The sequence below is a fragment of the Phocoena phocoena genome, chromosome 11, assembly GCF_963924675.1.
Source record: "Phocoena phocoena chromosome 11, mPhoPho1.1, whole genome shotgun sequence".
Classification (NCBI taxonomy): domain Eukaryota; kingdom Metazoa; phylum Chordata; class Mammalia; order Artiodactyla; family Phocoenidae; genus Phocoena; species Phocoena phocoena.
In genome coordinates this window covers 60,668,921-60,691,192 of record NC_089229.1, presented here as the reverse complement: position 1 = coordinate 60,691,192, position 22,272 = coordinate 60,668,921, and the positions used below count along the sequence as shown (strand labels likewise).

Genomic DNA, 22,272 nt, shown 5'->3' with positions numbered 1-22,272 from the left:
GGATGTATCATAACGTTACAATTCATTCTCACAGCAGCAACCTCATGACATAGGTGTTAACCTCCCTCCAGCCCCCTAATTTTACAGATATAGAGGCTTAGAAGTACAAAGTATTTTGCCCGAGGTCACATAGTTAGCAACTAGATGGTCTGGATTTAAATCCAGGTCTGCCTGCCTCCCAGATTGATGTTCTATTTTCTCATATAGGAACATGACAGGAAGGAAGAAATATGGAGGCAATAAGTACTGTCGGAGGGGGAAATTAGTGACTATTGTTCATTCTGAAAACCTGGTGCCCACTGTCTTACAGCGTGTGCTTAATTAACTACACGGGCTCTGGAGCCAAAGTGCCCAATTTCAAATCCTAGCTCTATCACTTACTGGTAGTGGGACCCTAGGTAAATTACTTACCCTTCCTGTGGCTGTTTTCTCATCTGTCAAGTGGAACTCATAGCATTATTGTGAGAATTAAGTGAGATTATTCGTATCAGTTGCTTAGAGGAGAACATGGCGCTTACTAAGGGCTCGATAAGAGAGAGAATCGGTGGATGAGAAGTAATGGGGGTGGGAGGCTTTGAAAAATTCAAGGACCAGGCAGCTGGGAAGTTGGAGAGACAGGCACAGGGCCAGGCTCAGAGAATGAAGTTGGGGGGCCAAGGAGCCAAATGGTGCCGGGGCCCGGGGCGTGGGTGGAGGAGGCGAACTGCGCAAAGCTGAGCACGGGCATGGCAGCTGGAGCCAGGCAAGGACGAGGCTGCAGGGAAAAGAGGCTGAGGCCCACACTTGACCACAGGGAGTTTGAGAAGGAACTGGATGTGACGTCTGTTCACAGGTCTGTCTCCTCCACCGGCAAGGGACTGACGGAGGCCGCAGGGTCCGTCTCCTAGCAGGTGTTCAGTGAACATCAGTGAACATCGGATGCGTCGTAGGACAAGCAACTAGGGAGAAGGGCGTCCTCCTCTGGGTGGGCTCCAGCCACTGGCTCAGACCTCTTGCCCTTCCCCCACAACCAGGGTTGCCATGGCAATGACCCCTCCTTCCCCACAGGCCCTGTGGTTTCCTCTAGAGTTTCTTTCACTTTCTTCTTCTGCTTCCCCCCTCTCCTCTCCTCCACCGCTCCCACATCCTCAACCTCTCTCTCCCACATGCACCGGTGGGGGGTCATCGGTGAAGACAGCCAGGCGCAGGTAGGCAAGGCACTGTCCCAGGGAAGAAGGTGGGTGGGGGTGGGTGTTAATGGGGAGTCACAGGGGGCAGGGGAAGAGTCCAGGGGCGCAGTGGCAGAGGCCAAAGTCAATGGGGCTGAGGTTGGGGTGTTGCAGAGGTTAAGGCATGCAGGGGCAGGGAGAGGTATTAGGACAGAAGGTAACCGTGGGGTCGTGGAGGGCAAGCAGGGTCACAGGGAGAAGGGTGGGGGCAGAAGGAGTGACTCAGAAGGTGATAGTGGGGTCACAGTGTAGGCGGCTTATGGGGTGAGGGGCTGGCATAAAGCAGAAACACTGTAACTTAGATGTACACCGTGGTCCTTTTCTTCTGGGGCCAGGGACCCTCATGAAAAGCAATTGAAACTGCATCAACCTCCTCCCCAGAGAAGGGCAGATGTGCATGTATACAGAACCTGGGGTGGGGATAGCCTAAAGACCTCTGAGGCCCAGGACCTTACTAGGGGTTCACAGAGTCCAATCAAAGCTCCAACACCTGGTGATCACGGAGGCCCAGACACTCAGGACAGGGCCCTGTGGACTCCCTTCCCGCCACCTTCCCACCACAGCCAACCAGATACATTTCATCCTATCTCTTTAGTTCCCCTAAGAAGGCTGCAAAATCCACCCTCCCCACCCAGTCCCTCTGCAGATCAGCTCGTTGTTTCCCCCCTAGAGGGAGCCACATCCCATGAGTTTCCGTCACTTTATTTGCAAAAATAGAAAACTCAGCAATATGCGACACAGCGGGGTGGAGGGGAGATGTAAACAGGGGAGGGGACAGCACCCTGACCCCCCCAGAGAAAAAGGGGAGCCAGTGGAAATCTTATTCGGCAGCTAAATACAAACTGGGGATTGGAGGAAGAAGGGAGGGGTCACAGGGGCCCTGGGCTCCCCCTCCCAAGACCCCTGGAGGAAGGGGTCAATTCCAGGGTGTAAACAAAAGCTAATAAATAAATAGAGGCTTCCTCTGGGTCAGGGTGGGATCAGCTAAGCAGTGCCCACCGCCCCCCTCCCTGGGCCAAGCTGCTCTGGGGGTCAAGGGGGAAGGCACCAGGGGGAGAGGGATCCCCTGGCCCCTCTGTAGTGTAGGAGGGTTCCTGCCCCATGGCTGAGATGGGGGGCAGGGGGAGCCCAAGGCACATGACAGGACTGGGGGAGGGGCTTGTAACTGAGGGCATAAGGTAAACTCTGGGCCCAAGCAAAGAGGTGCAGAATGGACCTGCCTCTGTCCCTTTCACCCTCTGGCCCCCCAGAGAAATGCAGGGCCCGACCTGCCCCACCCTGACCTGGCACGAGGACGGGGGCACAGCGGGCAGCGTGCACCCAGCAGGTGCCTTATGCAGCATTAGGCACCAGGACTGGGGCAAGAGGGTGGGCTCAGCCCTCCCCCTACCCCCCCCCCCTTTGGTCTCTAGTGTTCCTATTTGCTCCCAGAGGCCTAAGCACCCGGCAGAGGAAGGGGCTGTGGAATGGCGGGGTCTTCCTCCTGCCCTGGGGAGCCTGGGACCCTGGTGTCTGAGGGGCAGTGCTGAGATTTTAGAGTCCAAACTCAGGCTCACCCCTCTGCCCTCTCTCCTGGAGGGAACAGGGCAGGCTCCCAAGACTGGAGAGGGAGCCGGTTAGAGCAGGAAGGGGATGAACACGGAGGCACCCCTGGAAACTTTGGCAAAAACAAGGAGCTCAGTGGAAGGGGTGGGGAGAGGGCAGAGCAGGTCCTCCCTCAGTCACTGGCGGTGTCTGGGAGACGGTCAGTCTGCTGCCTGGAGCCCCCAACCCCTGAGACAGGGGAAGTCAGGGGCCCTGGTCAGGGTGGGGGCTGCAGCCCCCTCTGCCCTGGCCCCCAGGAACCTCATCCTCGCTGGAGGCCTTGGGGTGGGGGCCAGGCTGCGAGGAGTCGTCCTCAAATATTTCGGGGTTCTCCAGCATCTCTCGGATCAGGGGAGGCATCGGGCCCGGAATCTCCATCTTCAGGGTAATGGCCCTTTCCGCTCCTGCAATGGAGGGACAAGGAGGTTCGGGGGGGCTGAGGTACAGCCCCTAAGGCTGACACCTTAACCTTGCTGGACTGCCCTCTAACTCCCCTCTGGGGGCTCCCAGCACAGGCCTGCCACCTCTGTCACCCTCTCCCTATTCTAGGGTTCCCGGGGACTGCTCCTCTGCCTGGAGCCTCTGCCTGTCTTCTCTGCCAAGCCTGTTGCCCATCTGTCCCATCCTTTCAGGCTGTCTCCTCAAAAATCACGTGGTGCCCAATTCCAGCCCCACTCCCTGGACCCTGGACCCCCGCCCCCAATGTCCATAGCTTGCCAGTCGTTCCTAGGGCTGTTCTTTCTTTTTTTTTTAAGGGCTGTTCTTAATAACATTTATAATTAGAACTAATATTTATCAAACACCATCTGCCAGGCATCCTCCTAAACCAGTGTTGTCCACTAGAACTTTCTGTGATGAAGGAAACACCTCCTCTGTCCAGCGCAGGAGTACCTGGCTACACAGTGTTACTGAGCGCTGGAAACGTGGCTACTGCAACGGAGGAGCTGAATTTGTAACTCAGTGCAGTTCTAAGCCCGTTGTGTGTTAACTCGTTTCATCCTCACAAAACTGAGGAGGTAGCTGTAAGTCTAGCCCAGTTCACAAGCAGAAAAACAGTAAAAGAAAAGCACTTGCCCAAGTGTCCCCACTAGCGTGTGGCTGAGCTAGGATGCTGGCGCAGGCTGCCTGGTTCTCACCCACTCTGTTCTTGTCTCTGCCTGACCCAGGAGACCAGCAGCTCCGGGAAGAGAGAGGGGAGGCTCGCTCCCGACTAACCCTTGGTGCTGATGCCCCGGAGGTCAGTGATCTTCATGAGCATCCTCGGGAACATGTAGGGCTGGCTGGGCCGTCGCCGCCGGGCATAGAGCCTCAGGGCTTCCAGCAGCGGCTCCTGAAGCTTGTCCACTTTCTCAGGCTCCTCCAGGTCCATGCGGTCTGGGGGGACAAGCACAGGGGAGTGAGAGAGGAAGAGATGGGGAAGACAGTGACAAGTGGCCCTGCCCTACGGCCCTCCAGGCCCCAAACTTTGACCATGAGCCCCACCCGGGACATCTCCCCTGTTCCAATCCCTTCCCCGCCTCTGGCAAGAGGTTTTCTCTGGTAAATCACTCCTGCCCAGACCTCTATGTCAGCACTGGTATCGGGGGTCTCCTCAGCTCCCCCTGGCTCTTCCCCTCTTCTTGTCCTTTGTTGCAGGCTGCCGGGGAGTCTGTACTGGAGCTGAGGAGTCTGTGGATGGGACCAAGGTCTCCCTCCAGGTGGGAGATCAATCGGGTGTAGGGTGTGGTGGGAAAGCAGTCCGAGCAAACGCCAGGGGGCGCCCCCGCACCTCCGCAGATGAGGCAGATGGCACTGAGCAGCCCTGTCTCTGTATCATCCATCTCCAGTGGCAGGAGCTGCCCAGCAAAGGCAAAGACGAGGTCTGTGAGGGGCCCGAAGCCAGCATTGTGCATCTGGGTCCGGTTCAGGGTCAGCCCGTCAGAGAAGGTCATGGTGTCCTGCTCGGGGGTGTACCTTGTGCAGATCCGCAGCATCTGGAGGTAGGCAGGGGGCAGGGTTAGTGCTGTCTCTGGGAAGGAGCGCTATGGGGGTGGGGAAAAGAGGGAATGAGGTGCAGGTGGAAAGTGAGGAGGTTAGGTCCTGAAGGAGGGCCACGTGAAGCTGGCAGGGGGAGCGAGGCAGAGAGATGGAGGGTCTGAAGTTGGGGGAGGGAAGAGAAGTCAGAAGGAGGCAGGGCACCCAGAAGTCTAGGGTCAGATCTCAGGGGCAGAGATTAAGACAAAAAGAGCTTGGGTTTCGAGGAGATCTGGGGAGTCCCAGATTGGAGGGGGGAAGAGAGATAACGAAATCTCTGTGTGGACCAGCTCCTTGGTCTCATATGAGGGTCAGGCTGTGGCAGAAGACAGGCCACGGGTCTTAACTTACTAGGATGTCCAGGCAGGCAGCCTTGAGCAGAGTGATCTGGTCAGCAATGCTGAGCCCTGTAAAGCCGGGCAGCCGTTTGGCAAACTCCACAATCTTGATGATGCACTTGGTGGCTAGCTCGCTGAACTTATCCCACAGTCCCAGATCCAGCTGCACCCGGTGGTCTGCACTGGAGTTCTGCAGGAAGGTCCGGTTAGAACACAAACGAAGGCCTATCCTGGGCGCTGTCTTCTTTCTGCCAATACCCCAGGCTCTCCCTTCTGCATTCGGATGCCCTCCTTGTTTGTCAGCACCGGGCCATGGCCTCCAACACAACCCCTACCCGTTCTCCAAAGTCAGTGGTCCCCTGCCCTCACTGGGGCCCTGCCCACTCCTCACCGTGGTGTACTTGCCCAGCTGGCAGAGCGAGGGGAAGGTCTCCTGATGGGCTTTGCTGACCTTGGTGATGAGCTCTTCTAACTGGGGGCTCAGCTCATAGCTGTCAAGTGACCCTTCTTCCTTCACCTCTTTCTTCTTCTTGTTCCGATCATTCCGTACAGCTGGGGGGTGGAGGCGCAAGGAGAGGATCAAGACCCTCAGAACCTCCCCCTGGGTAGCCCCTCTTACCCTAACTTAATGTGCTCCGGAGCATCCCTTCCCTGGGACCCTGGGCGGGGCCTCAGTTTCCCTGTCTCCTACACTAGCTCCCATTCCCAGGCTGGCTCTCCCCAGCCCCACCCAGGGCCTGCAGGCCCTGCTCCCTCCCCAGGCCCTTGGCTCCATCCTGCCCTTCCTGTCACCCTGCAGGAGCTGGGGAGGGGGGGCAGGATATGCAGGCAGCAGGATATCCACTTATAGCCTTGGCAGCACAATGGTGCAGGGGAGGGGGGGCACCCCAGATCCACCTCAGGCTCAGTCCTGGGAGCAGGGGAGGGGACTGGCAAGCCCCCCTAACTTCCCTATGAAACAGGGAATGTGCACCGGTAACCCCCATTCACTCATTCAGAGGAAGGGTTAAGCTCTGAGAAGGGAGAATGGGAAGGGGTGGGGTCTCCTGGGTGAATGGAGCTAATCAAATAGCACTGGCCAGGGAGGAGGCACAGCACTCCAGGGCGGCTGGAGGCTGGACTTGCAGAGGTCAGGAAAGTGGGGGTGGCCAGTGGGAAGACGGTGGCAACCACAGGCTAGGACAGGAGCACTCCTGCCCAGGCAGGCCTAAGGGCCTACCTTCCTTGGACATGCCGACTTCAAAGCACTTCTGTAGCCGGCAGTACTGGCAACGATTCCGGGTCACCTTGTTGATGATACAGTTTTTGTCGCGGTGACACGTGTACACCATGTTCTTCTGGATGCTGCGGCGGAAGAAGCCCTGGAGTTGGGGGTAAGGGAAGAGGGTCAGTGAAGCAGGATGTTGGGAGTACCAGCCTCTCACAGGCCTTGCAGGCCTGAGCCAATCTATTAACCGCCTCTGTGCAAAGCAGCCAGTCCCTCCCACCTCAGAGGGATACCCACCCACACACAGTGAGTCTCTGATCTCACGCAGGTAACTGGATGCCCAGTGCGCCCGCCTCCAGCACGTACACACCTTGCAGCCTTCACAAGAGCTGACCCCGTAGTGGTAGCCAGAGGACTTGTCATTGCACACGAAGCACGGCTTGTAGACCCGGGGAGGTGGAGGGGGTGAGGGCGAGCTGGGCACCATCTCCTCTGAGCTAGTGCTCTGCGTCTCCACCGCTGTGGGGAAGCAGTGATGTGAGGGTCAGGGAAGAAGGACCCCTCAGATCTCTAGGCATCCTCATCAGATACACACTGCCCCCCCCACCCCATTCCCACTCCTTCCTCTGGCTCAGCGGTGACAACACCATCGCCACCACAGTGATTTAAAGTCCCAACAACCCATATGCAGCCCCATAGTAAACACGTCCAGAAACCCCTAAACAACCACTACGACCTCCCAGTCTGGCCCTCTCCCCCTACAATATTGTCCTACGGGACACTGCTCAATTCTCCAAATTCTAGGTCGAGGCCATCCCAGAAGTTAAATTCTCTGGGCCTCAGTTTCCCCAGCTACAAAGTAGGTGTGTTATGGCCCGTGGCTCTTAACTCTCTAGTCACTCCCTCTCACATCGGGTCCCTGCTGGGTAGTCTCCCTCCTACCCTTCTCCTCCTCACGAGGCCATAGATCTGGGTGTGAGGAGGCCAATTCCAGACCACCTGTGGCTAGCACCTGGCTAAATGGCCGGGAGGTTCAGGAGGCAGAACAGAACCTCGTTTTCTCTCAGGCAGTACAGGGTAGACAATCCTTGAGCTTCTCCCCCTCATATCACCCCCCAAACAATCGCCAGTGTCCTTTTCCCCAGAAACCACGGAGACGGTGGAGGAAATGGGACACAGGTATTGGGAAGGTAGGTTAGGGCATATGCAACAGCCTTATTTTACACCCAAAGAAACTAAGGCCAAGAGAGAGAAGCGACCAGCCCAGTGCCACACTGCCAGTTATGGTGGAGCCAAGGCTCTCAGGTCTTCTAACTAGATCTACGTGACCTGGCCAGGAGTTAGAGAAGCTGGGAAAGGAAGACAGGTATTTGCTCAGATTCTCAGGTCTAGAAGCTGCTGGGGGTGTAGCAAAGCAGAGAAGTCAGGCGACAGTGGGTAAACAGGGCTGATGGGGGAGGGGAGCCATCTCTGGACCCTCTCTGAGCCGTGTCTTCACTCCTAAACTTCCCCTGCAAATACCCAAACACAGCTCAAAAGAGATCTCCGCCCATGCCACGCACAGTGTGGGAGGGAGGACGCCCTCTGTTTGGGAGGCTGCTGAGTAAACCTCTTTTGGGTGTGTGGCTGATCTTCAGAGGCTTGAAAAAAATCTATAAATTATTCAACCTGTAGGACCAGTTGCCCAAACCTGGAGGGCCTAAGTTAATGCAAGAAAACCCTAAGACCCTCCCTAAGGAGTGTCCCTTGCTTGCACCCACCTCATGAACACCTTCTTCCTTCTAACCTGCTGTAGCCCACCTGGTCAGAAGTCCACCCAGGCCACCAGAAGGACAGAAGGAAGGCCCGGACGCAGGGGTTCCAGGCTAGCTCCACCCTCCCCACAGGAGGAAAGCCCTCCCCACCCCCCGGCACACACAGACACTCAATTAGCATAAGAATCCAGCTGGAGTGAGATTCCCCAATGAAAAAGGAGAGAGGAGGGGAGGAAAGGAGGGTGCCTGGAGTCTATTCAGGACCTGGTGGGAAATCCGGGGTCGGGGCCGGGGGGAGGCGGTTGGTGCTGAGAGATGGGGGGGCGGGCTGGAATGCCTTTCAGGATGGTCCCAGTGTCCTCTGAGGGCACATGTGCTGCCCAGAGGCCAGTGCGTGGGGTGGTGCTCACTTGGCGCTGACGCCCTCCCTGCCCGCAGAGCGCTGCCTCATTTCCTCTCTTGCAAAAGGGCCTGGGTGTGGTCAGACTGGCATGGGCCACTGCCAGCCAATTATTATGAGACTGGGGGTGGCAGGGAGACAGGCCCAGGGGCAGCTTTTCTCATATGCGTGGTACTGTCACCCCTTCTCGGAACCCCTCTGGCACACTCCCGTCCCTGAACCCTAAAGCGCAGCCCAGTAGCTCTGGTCAGTCTGGGAGCAAAGGGCACAGGAAAGCTAATCGTTGTCACTCCACTGAGATTCCCTTCTCAGCCCTGGGCAGAAATCCCAGCACCAGGGGGATGCTGCTCCTGGCTAAGCAGGGGCCCCTGCAGGGGAGGAGGGGGGTGGCTCTGGGGTTTTCTCCTTTTAAAGCCCAAATTGCTGAAATTGAGGAAATTCCTGGCCAGGCTGTGCGGAGCTTCAAACAAACTCTTTATAACCGGCTGTAAACACTCCCAGCTGCGAGGCCCAGGGCCGAGAAGCCTGGACTCACAATCTGACACACACCTCCTTGGAGACACTCTCACACGTCAACAACACACTGGGTATAAAAGCAGGCATTTTACCAATGGGCTCCTATACCCCAACGGGACCCTGGCACAAAAGAACACCCAGGCAGGCGGGCACAGAGGCACACTCACTCCAGCCACACCGTGGAGCTGGATGCACAAGTCATAAGGTGGACACACAACACCCCACGCTCGCTTCACAGTTGCAAGCGAGAAGCTCTGCCCCCAAACACCCACGGCCTGCCAACACAGCACCAGGACACCGACGCTGCCAAATACAAACACACCAAAGGACCTCTTTCCTTCCCTGGATTAGACACACAGGTCTAAGCTACTTTCTCTCTGAAAGTGTGTGGAGCAGGCCTGAGGCCCACCAAGACCCTAGAGACCAAAATTGTTGGTCCAAACTGAAATGCAAAAACATACTGCCAGCCAAGTCCCACAGGCTTCCCTGGGCCTGAAAAAATGGGGTTCCTGCCCAGCCCCCCAAAAAACCCTTCCTGGGAGATTCTCTCCATCTCAGCACCCCTCCCAACATACCCCACGTCCCCATTCTATTGGGCCATGAGAGAAGGTTAAGAATTCACAAGGATTTGGTGCAAGGCAATAGTTCACACTTTCCCCGCCCTTTAAATGCTACGCTTTTCATTCTTGCCCCACCCCACCTCACGGTACTGTTTGCCACCTCCCTCTTCCAGTCTCCCAGTTGCTAAATCTGAGCAGCTCTGCCCTGCAACCAAAAGACCAAAAAAAAAAAAAAAAGCTGATCTCGTAAACAGCGCTGCCGAGTGCCAAGGAGCGAGGCGCGTTGGCGGGGGCTCAGTGACCCCGCGCGCGCACTCCCAGAGCGCCCGCCGCCCGCCCCTTCCCAGCGTGCCCCCCAGCCCCGCGTCCCCGGGCTCCGAGCGCCGTCCCAGGCCCGGGGAAATTCGGGGGTGTTCCAGGCTCCCCTCCCCACCCCCCCCACCCCCGCCAGGCACTTCAGCCCGGGCTTCAAAGCCGCCTCTCATCTGGACTTCATTTTTACTGCCTCTCAATCCCCGGCTTTTTATTACCGCTCTGGAAAGGGGTTCCAGGGCCCCAGGCCTGGCATCTCCCATTTCACAGAAAAGGGAAGGTGGATATTTGGGGACCCAGGAGTCCCGCTCCCCCCGCCGCTGCCACCTCCAGGCCACTCCTCACCGTAAGCCCAACTTCTATTGAAACTTTTCGCTTCCTACCGAAGTTGTGGGCTCGAGCCATAGGAAAAAGTGCACACAACCCTATACATATTTCCTAAAATTTCTTTTCTCAATGGGGGAGGGGGACGCCAGAACCCAGCCTGGCCCCGCTTGCGTGCACAACCCCTTACACCCCGCACGCAGCACACACAGAGGGTGCACGCTCGAACACAGCACTTTCCAAAACCGCCCCCGCAGCCACGCAGGGCACACGCCCTCCCGGCCTCAAGTCACAAACATCCCCACACGGGGCCATGCGGACCTGCCAACGCTGGCGGAGGGCGACGCTTCTTGGAGAGACCCTTACGCCCACACCCGCACCGCCTAAGCGAGGCGTTGCACACTCCAAGGATGCACACGCTCTGCAAATAATATTTTTACACTCGCGACTTCCCACATGGACTTTACGAACTCCACTCACGGTCCTGGGTGCCATAACCCTCCTGGGCCACGGACCTGCCGGCACAAACTACCAACGCACCTCGGCCTCTCCCTATCCCCGGGAACTCTGGAGGGTCACCAACCACAGGTCCTAGCTATACACCCACCACAAAAAACACACACACACTCCAAACACTACTGCACACACCCAAAGGAGTCGCTGAGGCCCCCACGTTTAAAGGGCCAGTACCTCTTTCCTACACACCCGGCCCTCACATGGAAAGGGTCAGAATCTCCGCTTGCAACCCAGGTCCACCTTTTACACACGGAACGAGAGAGCCGCTGCCTGTCCCGCACCCCGCACCCCACCCCCAATGTAGGGCTCGGGTACCTACATTGCAGACTGGCGGGTTGCGGCCAGGCAAAAGACTCGAGTCCGGCGAAACAGGAGCTGCCGGTGGCTCTGCGCAGCAAGCCGGCCCCGGGTCCGGCTGCCCCGTACAGCCGTCGCGGACCCGGGGCAAACGTTTCCATGCAGTCGTACATCGCGACCCGGCTTGGAGGGAAGCTGGGTGCTAGAAACACCGAGGACCCGCAGCCGATTCCCCCTCCTCCCCCGGCGGTGCCCCGCTCCTGGAGGGGGGGAGGGGGAGGGCTAGCATAGGGCGCCGGGCTGCATAGGGGGTAAGGGGTGGGCGGGGAAGAAGGGGATCCCCAGCAGGGGAAAGGGACTGGGCGGGGCGCAGAGCCGGGGCTGCCGCTCCAGCCGCGGTCCGCCTCACTCCGGGCGCCTCGGCGGCTAGCACTGGGGAGACGTTTTGTAAAAGCGAAGCCCGGCGGGGTGGGGGGTGGGGCTTGGAGAGCTAAGGGGGCCGGGCACCAAGATGAGCAGAGCTGGGAGTGGAACACACGCACTCGCACCGTGGCGCGCTTGCTTGCTTAGACACACATCCGAGCATGCATTTATCTTGGCAGGCACCACGCATCTGCAAATAGGCAATAGTGCACATGCATGTCTGCACGCGCATAAAATTAGAGGTGTACACACGTTTTTGCAAACACACCTGGCTCGGGAGAACTCTTGCAAGGATTCTCTCTCCACGGCTCGGAGGCTTTGCAAGCTTTTGCACTTAGGCGCGTGCCAAGGTCGGGGATGGGGGAAAGAGTGGAGAAGCCGAGCACACGCATTTCCTTTCGAGTTTCCCCTCCCCCCAGCGCTCCTTTTTTTACACAAGTCAGTACAGGCAGGGGTGTCAAGGAGGACTGGAGAGAGGAAACATGTAAGTTCCCTGCGCGCGGCACTTCTCCAGAGCCGAGGGACCTGCACTACCTCCACCCGCTCATTCCCAGGCCTGGCTCCTCCCTCTCCCTCCGCGCGCGCGCTGCAGGGCCGAACATTACATTCCTGCGGCTCGGCGCGCGCGGCCTGCTCCTTCCTTCCCGTCCTCCCACCCCCGGTCGGAGGGCCGGAGCGCGCTCCCGCCGTGAACTCTCCGGGAACCCCCCTCGGGGCGGGTGGCCGGGCGCGCTCACCTCCTCCTGACCCGGCCCCGCCCCACCCCACCCCGCCCAGGCCGTAGCCCGCGCCGCCGCGGAGCGCCCCCCCCCCGCCCCTCCTGCGCAGCCGGAGTCTACCCTTCTTAGGCCGAGGAGTGCTCCCTCCGCCGCGGCCCGGGCCGCCTCCCCCCGAGTCCCCCAAGCCCCATCCTGCGGCTGACACTCCCGGAGCTCATCCAATGCCCCTTCCTCGAACCTGACTTCAGCACAAGACTCCCACCCCAAACTGCTCCCGCCGTGCCAGCTGCGCCTCGGACGACACTGCCTTCCTGAGTGCCAGCTCCCCTCCCCCAGAGTCGCTACCGTGCCAGTCTCCCCCAAGTGCCAAGTGCCTCTTCGGCAATAACTGCGCGTCTGGTCGGTAACTGTTCTCAGAGTCATTAAATACCCCCACCAGTGGCAAACTGCCCCTTCTCCCCTTCAGCGCCACACTTAGTGCCCTTCGGATCTCCGAGGGCCGCCCCACTCCTCCCTCGCGGGCCCCTTCCGGGCACTGAGTGCCCTCGATCGGCGGAGAAGGGGGTGGGGGGGGCGGGAGTTGGGCCACGTCAAGAGTTTGCCCTCGCCGAGCCGGGCCGAGTCGGGGACCCTGGCCCCGGGACAGCGCCAGCGGCGGCGACTCCCGGAAACCGCCCCCTTCCCCGCGCCCCGCCCGCCGCCCGGCCGCCCGGCGGGCCGGCCCAGCCGGCTCTGTCAGCGCCGCTCACAAGGGGAGTGCCGGGGGAGCGGGAGAGGCGCCCGGCCCGGCCCCTTCCCCTCCCGGCGGCGGTGGCTGGGCCAGGGCGGGGCGCGCTTTTCTAAGAATCTGTTGTACCGGGTGGGGGGCGCACTGGGGTGCCGCAGGAGTGGGGCGCCAGTTTGGAAGAATAAAGAGCAGGAAGGGGTGCCAGAGTAGGCGAGGGAAGGGAAGGCAGGCGCGGAGGAGGGGCCGGGGTGGCTGCCGGGGACTGAAGGGGGCAGGGTTGGGAAGGAGGGCCTGGTTGGCGGATGGGGGGCCGCGGGGTGGCAGGGCCGACTCGGGGGACTCGTAGCAGGGATGAAGAGGGAATGCATTGCTCTTTCCAGTCCAGCCTGAGCTCCCTGTTCTTGCCCCCAACCCCAAATACCCCATTTCTGACTCCAGCCATCCCCCACAAAAAGAAAAAAGGGGTGACAGACTTCTGAATCAGAACCTGGCCAGTGGCAAAAAAAAGTCAATTAAATGCAAAGTGGGGAGTACCCCCAAAACAAGGGGAGAAGAGAGCCCTGATTAGACAACTCTAGGCTGTCAGTCCCCCCCACCCTTCCCCCTCCTAAATCTGAAAGGTCCCAATTAAGTCAGGCCTGCCTGGTTGGTAATTAGAACCAGAAGTGGCCAGGCCACAGGGAGGGGGGTTGGGAGTGGGGCACAGGAGGAGTGGGGGGAGGGCTCCAGGAAGTCATGAGTTCTCAATAGTCCCCTTTTCTCTCCACCAGATGCACCCCACTCCTCATCACCCCATCTGTGTGTGCTTCCCAGGCATTGCAGGGAGAGGGGGCCTTAGAAGGGACCAGGCGTTGGGGTGTCAGGCCCACCCTAACCTCCAACCCCGACCCCCCATTCTAGGCAGTCTTAGCCTTGAGGAGAAGGTAAGAGGATGGGGGAATCTAGTGCCCCCTCTTTTCCCCAAAGTACCCCCAGCCCTTATTGCAGCAATTAGACCCATTAGCCTTCTAGCATTTCATGGGAACCAGATGTTCTCCACCAGCCTGGTGGGAGTATGAGGGGGGGCTGCTGCCTGACTCACCCCCTTCCCTGTGATCCCCACCACCAAGGCGCACCCCTCCCAGCTAGAGCCCCACAAAGTCATGGCCCCAGAGGCAAGGAGAAGTGTACCCCTCCCCCACTAATGAAGCCCTTCGCACTGAATCTGGTGTGGTCACCCCTCAGAGCCTCTACCACCCTGGCGAGGATGAATTTGGCCAACAAGAGGCTGTGCGGGGAGGAACAGCTAACCCCTTCATCCCTCCTTTCCTCCCCTCCTGCCACCTTCTGGAAGGGGCTTGAGGATAACTGGCTCTGAATTCCTCAAGCTAAATTCTCCTTTTCTTCCAGAACCTTCCCTCAAAAAACTGAAGTTGGGGCATTTCAAAGCAAAGGAGGCCCCACCCCAAGGGTAAGTCCTAACTTAGGAGTCCCACCTGAAGGGCAATAGGAGGGGTCTCTGGAGGAGGGGGCAGCAGTGGAGCGAAGGAATAGGGAGGTGTGAATGAGGGACGGGCCCCAAAGCAGGAGTGCTGGGCAGGATGGGGGCTGGGACCGGGGAGGGGGCCAGGAGAGGGGGGTGCAGCCTGGGCCCCAGCGGCGGCGGCTTGCCCAGCTCCCCCCGCCAGAGAGGTTTCCTGTTGCAATCAAAGCCCCGTTTGTGTCGGCCTGGAGCTGGAGCCCGAGCCTGAGCAGGAGAGACCAGGGAGGGGAGGGGAAGGAGGCAGTCGGCTGGTTTTTTTCCTGGAGGAGGCCTCGCTGCCGCCGGCTCACCACCGGTACCGCCTGCTTAACAAGGCCCTTTGCCTCTCCCAGAGTCTGGGTTCTCCCTGTGTCTGCGCCTTTCAGCCTGTGTTATTTCCCTCTCATCTCGTTTAGGTCCCTGAGTCTCTCTTTTTCAGTTTAAGTGGAACTCTTTTTCTTCCTGTGCCAGCCTGCTCTCAGCTTCTCCATGTGACTTAGTATGGTACCCAGAGACACTGTCACCAAGTTCAGAGGACAAGTAGAGCTAGGTCCTCAGGACACCAGCTGTCTCCTCAAGAGGGGGAGGAGGGCAAGGCTTCCCTTCCCTCCCATCACACTCTGTTCCCTGCAGTCTCGATAAAACAAACGTACAACTCATCAGTGTTCAAAAACATGGAGATACACGAGGACACAGATAGCAGGGTTTTATGCATGTGTGTGAGCAAGCACACCCAAACCTGTGTGCGTGTGTGTACACACACACACACAGAGACACACACACACACCCCTCCGCTTTCGCACGCACACAGGCCTGTGCTGCCCCGGCGGCCGCAGGTGCTCCCCTTCCCACTACCCTCCTCCACCATGAGGTTCTGAGACGCCTGCCTTAACCACTCAGGCCCCTAGAGCACCCCAACAGATGGAGCAAGGCTGCCCTTCTCAACACGGATGTCTCCAAGGTGCTAGGGACCCAGCAGCAGGGTTCAGGAGCCAGCCCCAGGGAGAAGTTCCAGACTCCTTCAGGGACCACCCCCACTCCCTCCCACAGATCAGGGGAGAGAGGCTGAAGAGAGAGACCCAGACTCCAGGTGAGTGTGGCTTTGGCATCAGACTTAGGCCTCCAATCCCCCTCCATTAGATGTCCCAGCCAAAAAGGGACAGCAGGGCAGAGAAGTGAGAGAATACACTTTCCCCCTTCAGCCACTGTCCCACTGCGGGAGGTCTCCCAGACTCCAGGATCCCCTCCTCTCCCCACTGGTCCCTCTCATTCACCACTAGGTGATGTGTGCCCCACTCCCATGCAAGCTGTCTGGACCCAGGCCTTCCCCTCCTCCCCACTCCACTGCCCCCTCTCTGCCCAGGCCTGTCCCCCAGCTGCCAGCCGCACCCTCCCCAGCTACCTGCCCTGGTTCTGGCTCCTCCCTGGGATTTCTTCTTTCAGCCCCTCCTCCTGCAGGGAGACCTTTGGGGATACAGCCTAGTCTGACCGCTTCCCCTACCTTGACCTCACTTTGAACCCTGACCTTGGTCTCAGTGTGTCCAGGGCACAGGGGCACATGGAGAACTTCACTGGGGACTGGCTGCTGGCTCTCGGCATTCTCCCCGCCACCACTCTCTCTACTCTGCCTCCTCACTCACGCTCCCTTAGCTGCCTCAGGAACTCTGGAAAATCAAGTCCCAAGATATTGAGTTGTACTGCCCTCTGCAAGAAGTACATTCATGTGGGGAGGGTGGTTCCCTCCCACCCCGCAGACCCTGGGACAGATTCTTGGGGTGCAAATGAGGTAGGGGAAGCCCAGCTGAGGTTTCCAGAAAGGGGGGCTTTGTGCTGTCTCGTCACCTGCGTGCCACCCAAATAACCCCTGTTGGACTACAGACAGGCCACCGGCCGGCCTCACCAAACCCCAGACACATCGTCAGCAGCCCTATGAAATACTGCCTCACTCTTCACACTGACTCTTTGTTGCAACCCTGGAATTCTGTATGTGAGCAGCGTCTCAGGGCCATGCTGTGCACATACAACTGCATATAGCCTCTCACACACGCACACACCTTCTCCAGATGAGCAAGCTCTTTCCAGCAGAGCTGCCAGCCAGGCCTAGTCACCCCTTCACACACACACACACACACACACACACACACACACACACACACACACACCCCTCTGAGTGCTCCTAAAGGCAGGCCCCTTCTCTCCACCTCTCTCTCTCTCTCTCTCTCTCTCAGCTTATGGAGCTATAAAGGATGTCTTTATCTTTTGGTCTTTTCCTTTCCCTCTCTCTTTCTCTCTCTCTGGAACTGCCCCTCTCTCTATCACCTCCCCTTCTATCCAGGTGGAGGCTTCTCTGTACCAGCTCGCACACTGAGGCCAGCATCCCAGCCTTCCAGCTCATGGGCACCCATGCCTGTAATGGCCTAGCGAGGAGGAACAGCTACCAAGTGGAAGGAGAGGGGATCCAGAGGGATGAAGAGAGGCCTAAGGCTTGCTGCTGTCTGCACTCAAAGGCTTCACCCAAAGAGGGCAGGCCTGAGGGACAAGTAGGGATCTGCACAGCATGTGGGTACCGTGCCAGACCTAGAGAGAGGGGAGGAGTCCACAACCCACATGGCTGGAGGAGAGGATGCTTCTGGAACACCCCCTGCACCTCCCCGGATTACTTATGGTACAAGAGCTACCTTCTTTGCGGCTGTTTCCACCCTCCCCAGAACCAAGAGGGAAGTTTCCTGACCCTACACATCTTTGGGCACCTGGCACTAGGTTCCATCCCTCTTTTTGCAGGCTCCCCCTAATTCAGAACAGTTTTACCTCTTGATCACAGAGTTGGGGTATTGGCCTCCCAGACGCCTCCACTTCGCAGCCTGGCTCCCCACACCCCGCACTGCAGGCAGGCAGCAGCCTCAGACTTCACCAGACCCACCCTTGGCTGCCCATACAAAGGGGTTCTCCCTTCTAGTTGAGTCATTCAGGAGGCAACTGCAGAGCCCCAAATTTTAGGCGTGCTACTTTCCCATTCTAGTTACACAGGAGGACTCTCATTTGCAAGCACGTCCATTGGCTCCACATCCAAACCCCCTCGTGGCTACCCCTGTCACCTCCTCCATTAGATCAAACCCCCAGCCCTGCCTGTCTTCCTAACTGGGACACCAATTTTCTCTATCATCCACCCACGAAATGCCCTCCTGTTTCCACTTGCCCTCATCCCCCAAGATCCCTGAGACTCACACAGAGAGGCCATCTCCTTGGGGAGGTCAGGCTGGCCCAAGCCCCGGAAGCTAGGACTCAGCATCTCGAAAGGTGGAGACCCCCTGAGTGCCCCTGGGAAGGCGAAGGGGAAGCCAGCCCCTGGGTAGCCAGAGCCAGGCCCCAGGGCACCAGGCGTAAAGAGTCGCTCCTTATTGGTGGCCATGGCGGCTGCAGTGTGGGAGGCTGAATCCCCTGGGGTCTGCAGTGGGCGGGGGACTTCTTCAGCCACAGCCCCCGCCCATGCCCACTGCCCTGGCCTGGGAGGCTCCGTGCCCGCCCTGCTTGGCCTGCTCACTGGGTCTCCAAGACTCCTAAGGAGAAAGAAAGGAAAAGGAGGGATGAGAGAATGATCCCTCTGAGGTTCCAAGCCCCACGGCCCTCTCCCAGCTGGAGTCTTTTCCCTCCTTGCTGCCCTCTGCCACACGGTAGGGGAGGCAGGGCAGGTGCTGACGCAGGCTCAGAGAAACTCTCCTGGAAGGGTAAATTGAGTTTCCAAGGTGAATCATGGTCTCCAAACTCCTGGCAGAGAGGACTCCTAGGCTAAGAAATGACCATTACACACCACCATGGGCTGGACACTAGATTTAACCCTCACATCAATCCTGTGAAGTAGGAGTTAAGATTCCCATTTCACAGATGAGGAAACTGAGGTTTAGGGACTAGTTTAAGGTCACATGGCTGTAAAGAGTAGAGCCAAGTCTCAAACTCTCTACCATCCTGGAGAAAGCAAACATATCTGTTTTAACATTTTTGTTAAAAAAATGTTACACCTCTCTGGAACACAGACTCTGGAGCCAGACTACCTGAGTTGATCCCCACCACTTGCCAGCTGCAGGACCTTGGATGTATTAGTGTTACTTAACCTCTCTGGGCCTCAGTTGCCTCCTTGGTCAATTGGGAATCATAATAAGCCTCAATTCATAAGGTTATAAGGAGGCTTAAATAATTTACCATATGTAAAATGTCTAGAATAATATAGGGCACATACTAAATGCTATATAAATGTCTCCGGTTCTTTCTCTTTGTACCTTCTCTTCCTCCATACCTCTCTTTTAATTTGCATTTCCTTTCTTTCCACCTTCCTCCATACTCCCTCTCCCTGTTTCCCCTCCCAATTCTGTCTCTGTCTCCAGTTATCCCTCCCTCCCTAACCTCTCCTCAAATCCACAGAGGTTAATGGAAGCCCCGCTGTGTCCCAGGTATGATGCTAAGAAGCTCCTCTCCCTGTCCTTAGTTTACTTTGCTTCTCCATCTCTTCTCTCTCTTTCCTGAGCCCTCTGCTTATAGGAAGCCTTCCCTACATCCTCCCCTCCCTCCAATGTAACCTGACCTCAGAGGTTTTTAACCTGAGCCCAAGGGAGGGGGAGGGGAAGGAGGGAAAGAGGAAGTGGGAATCCTAGGGCCAGGCAGGTGGTTCCTCTCCTGATGCTCTGACAAGGGAAAGGTAGGCTTTCCCAGGAGCCTCAGAACTACCCACCTGTCTAGGGAGTTAGGGGCTGGGGAAGGAGAGTCACCGCAGCCTGGAGGCCTCCTCTACCAGCCAGAACCATAATGGACTAGATGAAGAAGGACACAGAAGGGCCGAGAGAGAGAGTAAAACACAGAGTCCTTGGGGTGGGCAGGCCCAGAAGTAGGTGATGGGTATTTTGCACCTCTTTCCATCAGTCTTTGCTTCTAAGATCAATATCGCTCCGTCTTTGTACCTCTGCTTTTTTTCTTCCTTCCTTTTCTATCTCTCATCTGCCTTGGCCTTCAAGCTCCTGAGGGTAAACTGTATGGAGGTTACAGGAACTCAGACCCCAAGCCACCACCCTTCACTCAGTCCCAATGCATAAAGCAGCCACTGTCCCTCACTAGCCACCACCCAGATCCCCAGCACCCTGACTCTTCAGCCCAGTGTCTCCCCAAGCCCTAAAAGTCTGAGCTATGAGCCCCCAGGGTCCACCTCCTTTACCTTCCCCTATTCCCTGAAGTCCTTGTCCCAGGTTAAGCCCAGGTAGAGCCAGGAGTCCGGGCCCCTGAGGCCCCTGGGCCATAGCTCAACAGGCTGGGCCACATTCCAGGTGGATTAACCCCTCCAATGCTAAGGATGAGAAGCTACTGGAGGTCCCCCCCCACCCCATCTTCCCCAGACTGGCTTAGACTGAGAACTCGGCTCTGGGCTCCAGCACTCACTATCTTTGCTTCTCACCTGCGGGTGGGAAACAGAGACCTGGGGGTGGGGCAGGAGGACTTCGAGGGTCCCAGAGAGGGATGCTCAGGCTCCTGGTCCTTACGGAGGAATGAAGCTGTGAGTGAGGCAAGCTCTCCCTGGCCTTCCTCTTATTTTGCCTCAGAGAAGAAACCTGAGAGTTGAGTGAAGAGAGGAAGGGGACAGAGGTGCATTCCCACTTCCGAGCCTTGGTTTTCTGCCTTGGCTGGGAAGGGAAGGGGAGGGTCCTAAGTCCTGGGTAGAGGAAGGGACCAAGGAATTGAAGACAGTGGTACACAGCATAAAAGGAAATCCTAAACTAGGGACCCAGAGGTCTTGGTACTTTGGGGGACCTGAGGAAGGGAGAATGTACTTCTTTCCTCCCAAGATGCCACCTCAGACTGAGGGGGGCTGACCAGGGGAAAGGGGCCCTTGAGAAGTTGCTTCTCTTCGAGCTGAGGTGGAGTTGAGGGGAGGGCATGGATGACGGGGCTGCTGGATGGAGGCGGTGGGGGTGGGGGGCGTCTCTCTGCCGTCCTGCCCACCCCAGAGCCTGGAACAAAGCTGCCCTTGTCGGCTGCACTCCACCCGCTGCCCCCCTCCCCTCTGTATAAACACGACCACCTTTTTCCATGACCCCATCCCCAGCCTGGGCAGAGAACCCCGGGCATCCTCTGCTCTAGCCTGGGCCCCCAGCCTGCTCCCCAGGAGGCAACAGTGGGCTGGGTTTCCCTGGCCTCGTGCCACCCTTGGGGGAGTCCAGACCCTTGAGTCTCCACCTCCCATTACCAGGTGCCTTCCCTCTACCTCACTGGCCCCAGGGAGGGGCAGTACCCAGGAGGCAGGCAGGCAAGGCCGGTGGAATGTGTGTGGGCATCAGAGGGCATGGGTAGGGTGGGGCAGAGGGGGGAACTGGAGGTGCCAGTTGGGTGGCTTTCTGAGCCAGGGGGTGGGGGTGTGCCGGGACGGGGGTGTGCGCCCTGTGCTGCCTATTAGGCTCTAAGCCACGGCGTGTGTGTACATGTGTGTGTGAGTGTGTGTTTCCCTATTTGGGATACCCAAGCTCCAGGCACCCTTCACACACTGCCTCCTGCCCCCTTCCCTGTCCTCTGTTTCCTCGCCTCCAGGATATGGGACACTGCCTGTGGTCCTCAACCCCCAGTCAGCATCTGAGGAGTGATGGTAAGGGGTAAGGGCAGAAGCCTCAGACCTGAGGACTCGGACGGTAGCTGCCCTGGATGTGGGCCCTGAAGGGGCACAGTCATCTCAGGTTCTTGCCCTACGGGCCCCTCCTCGGGCTCCCTCGCCCACCACCCCACCTCACCCCCTGCCCAACCCTGCATACTCTTACTCTCTGGCCACCTGCAGAGCTTCCCTCCTACAGACTGGGTCAGGTTGAGGGAACTGGGCTGTAAGTGCTAGAGACAGTGAGACAGCGTCAGTGAGGCTCCAGGGCTGGAACTCCCAGGTCCCTGCCCCAGTCTCCCTGTTCTTCCTTTGTACCATTCGGGCTCCCCTCCAGAATACTCCAGAGGAGTCCCCGACCTTGGCTGGAGGGAGCCCGGACTCACACCCAAGGTTGCGGATATGAGAGGGAATCCTGCACTGCGGTTGAAGGCAACTTCACAGACCCCTATATCCTATCCATTTGTCTCTCCAAACTGCTGGACCCAGACGGCCAGAATCACTTGCCTCTGGACCTTTTCCTCGCCCTTCTGTTGTCCAAGCTGTGCCATTCCACTAGGGAAGGATCAGCGTGGACCAAAAATCCTCCCCTCAGATTCCCCAGGGAAAGCCTCAGGGGAGGCGGATGGTGGACCTTTCCCGCAGGAGGGGACCCTATCTGCCCTCACACTCCAGGCACAAACATAGGATAGAAGGCCCCTGGCTGAAGACTCTTCCCTCAAAGCTCTCCCCGACTACTCACCGCAGTGAAGGGTGGATAAAGCCCAGCCCAGCCCAGCCTGTCTAAAATCTTCCCCATTCCGTTCCCACATCAGGGCTGACCCCCAAGTCGGGGCAGGAAGCCCCCCTCCACCCCTGCGGATAGCCGGACCAGTGCGGGGAGGAACTGAGCCGGCGTGGCTCCCGGCGCCCCCGCCCCCGGCCCACCTCGCCGGAGGACCCGGGCGTCCGCGGCGGCCGAGCCTGCTTCCCCGCCTGACTCACCTGGAGGGGGAGGGAGGGGGAAGGGAGGCCGCCGAGCCCCGAGGTCCCGGCGTCGGGCGGTCGCGGGGATAAAGCGTCGCAGTGGCAGGGGCTCTCGGTGATGGGGGGCTCTGGGGGGGCACAGACTCTAGGCTGGGACGGTCCCGGGGCCTCTCGGAGCCCGCCCGCCCACGTGACCGCCCCAAAATATCCGACACATTTTCTCCCAAACCGCACACTGACTCTGCAGGCGGGGACACGGAAAATATTTTCTTTCTTTTTCTCCCT

At 58.4% G+C, this 22,272-nt stretch overlaps 1 protein-coding gene across 1 annotated transcript; it reads right to left on the bottom strand.

The window, feature by feature from the left end:
• Positions 1-1,894: 1,894 nt before the first annotated feature.
• RARG (retinoic acid receptor gamma) lies at positions 1,895-22,213 on the bottom strand. Its single transcript, XM_065887502.1, has 9 exons — positions 22,006-22,213; positions 17,625-17,956; positions 6,721-6,869; positions 6,363-6,504; positions 5,535-5,695; positions 5,157-5,333; positions 4,561-4,765; positions 4,008-4,166; positions 1,895-3,196 (listed from the first exon to the last, which is right to left on the bottom strand). Exons 2-9 carry the CDS (start codon positions 17,806-17,808, stop codon positions 2,997-2,999), a joined length of 1,377 nt encoding a protein of 458 aa, XP_065743574.1. The 5' UTR covers positions 17,809-17,956; positions 22,006-22,213; the 3' UTR covers positions 1,895-2,996.
• Positions 22,214-22,272: the final 59 nt, after the last annotated feature.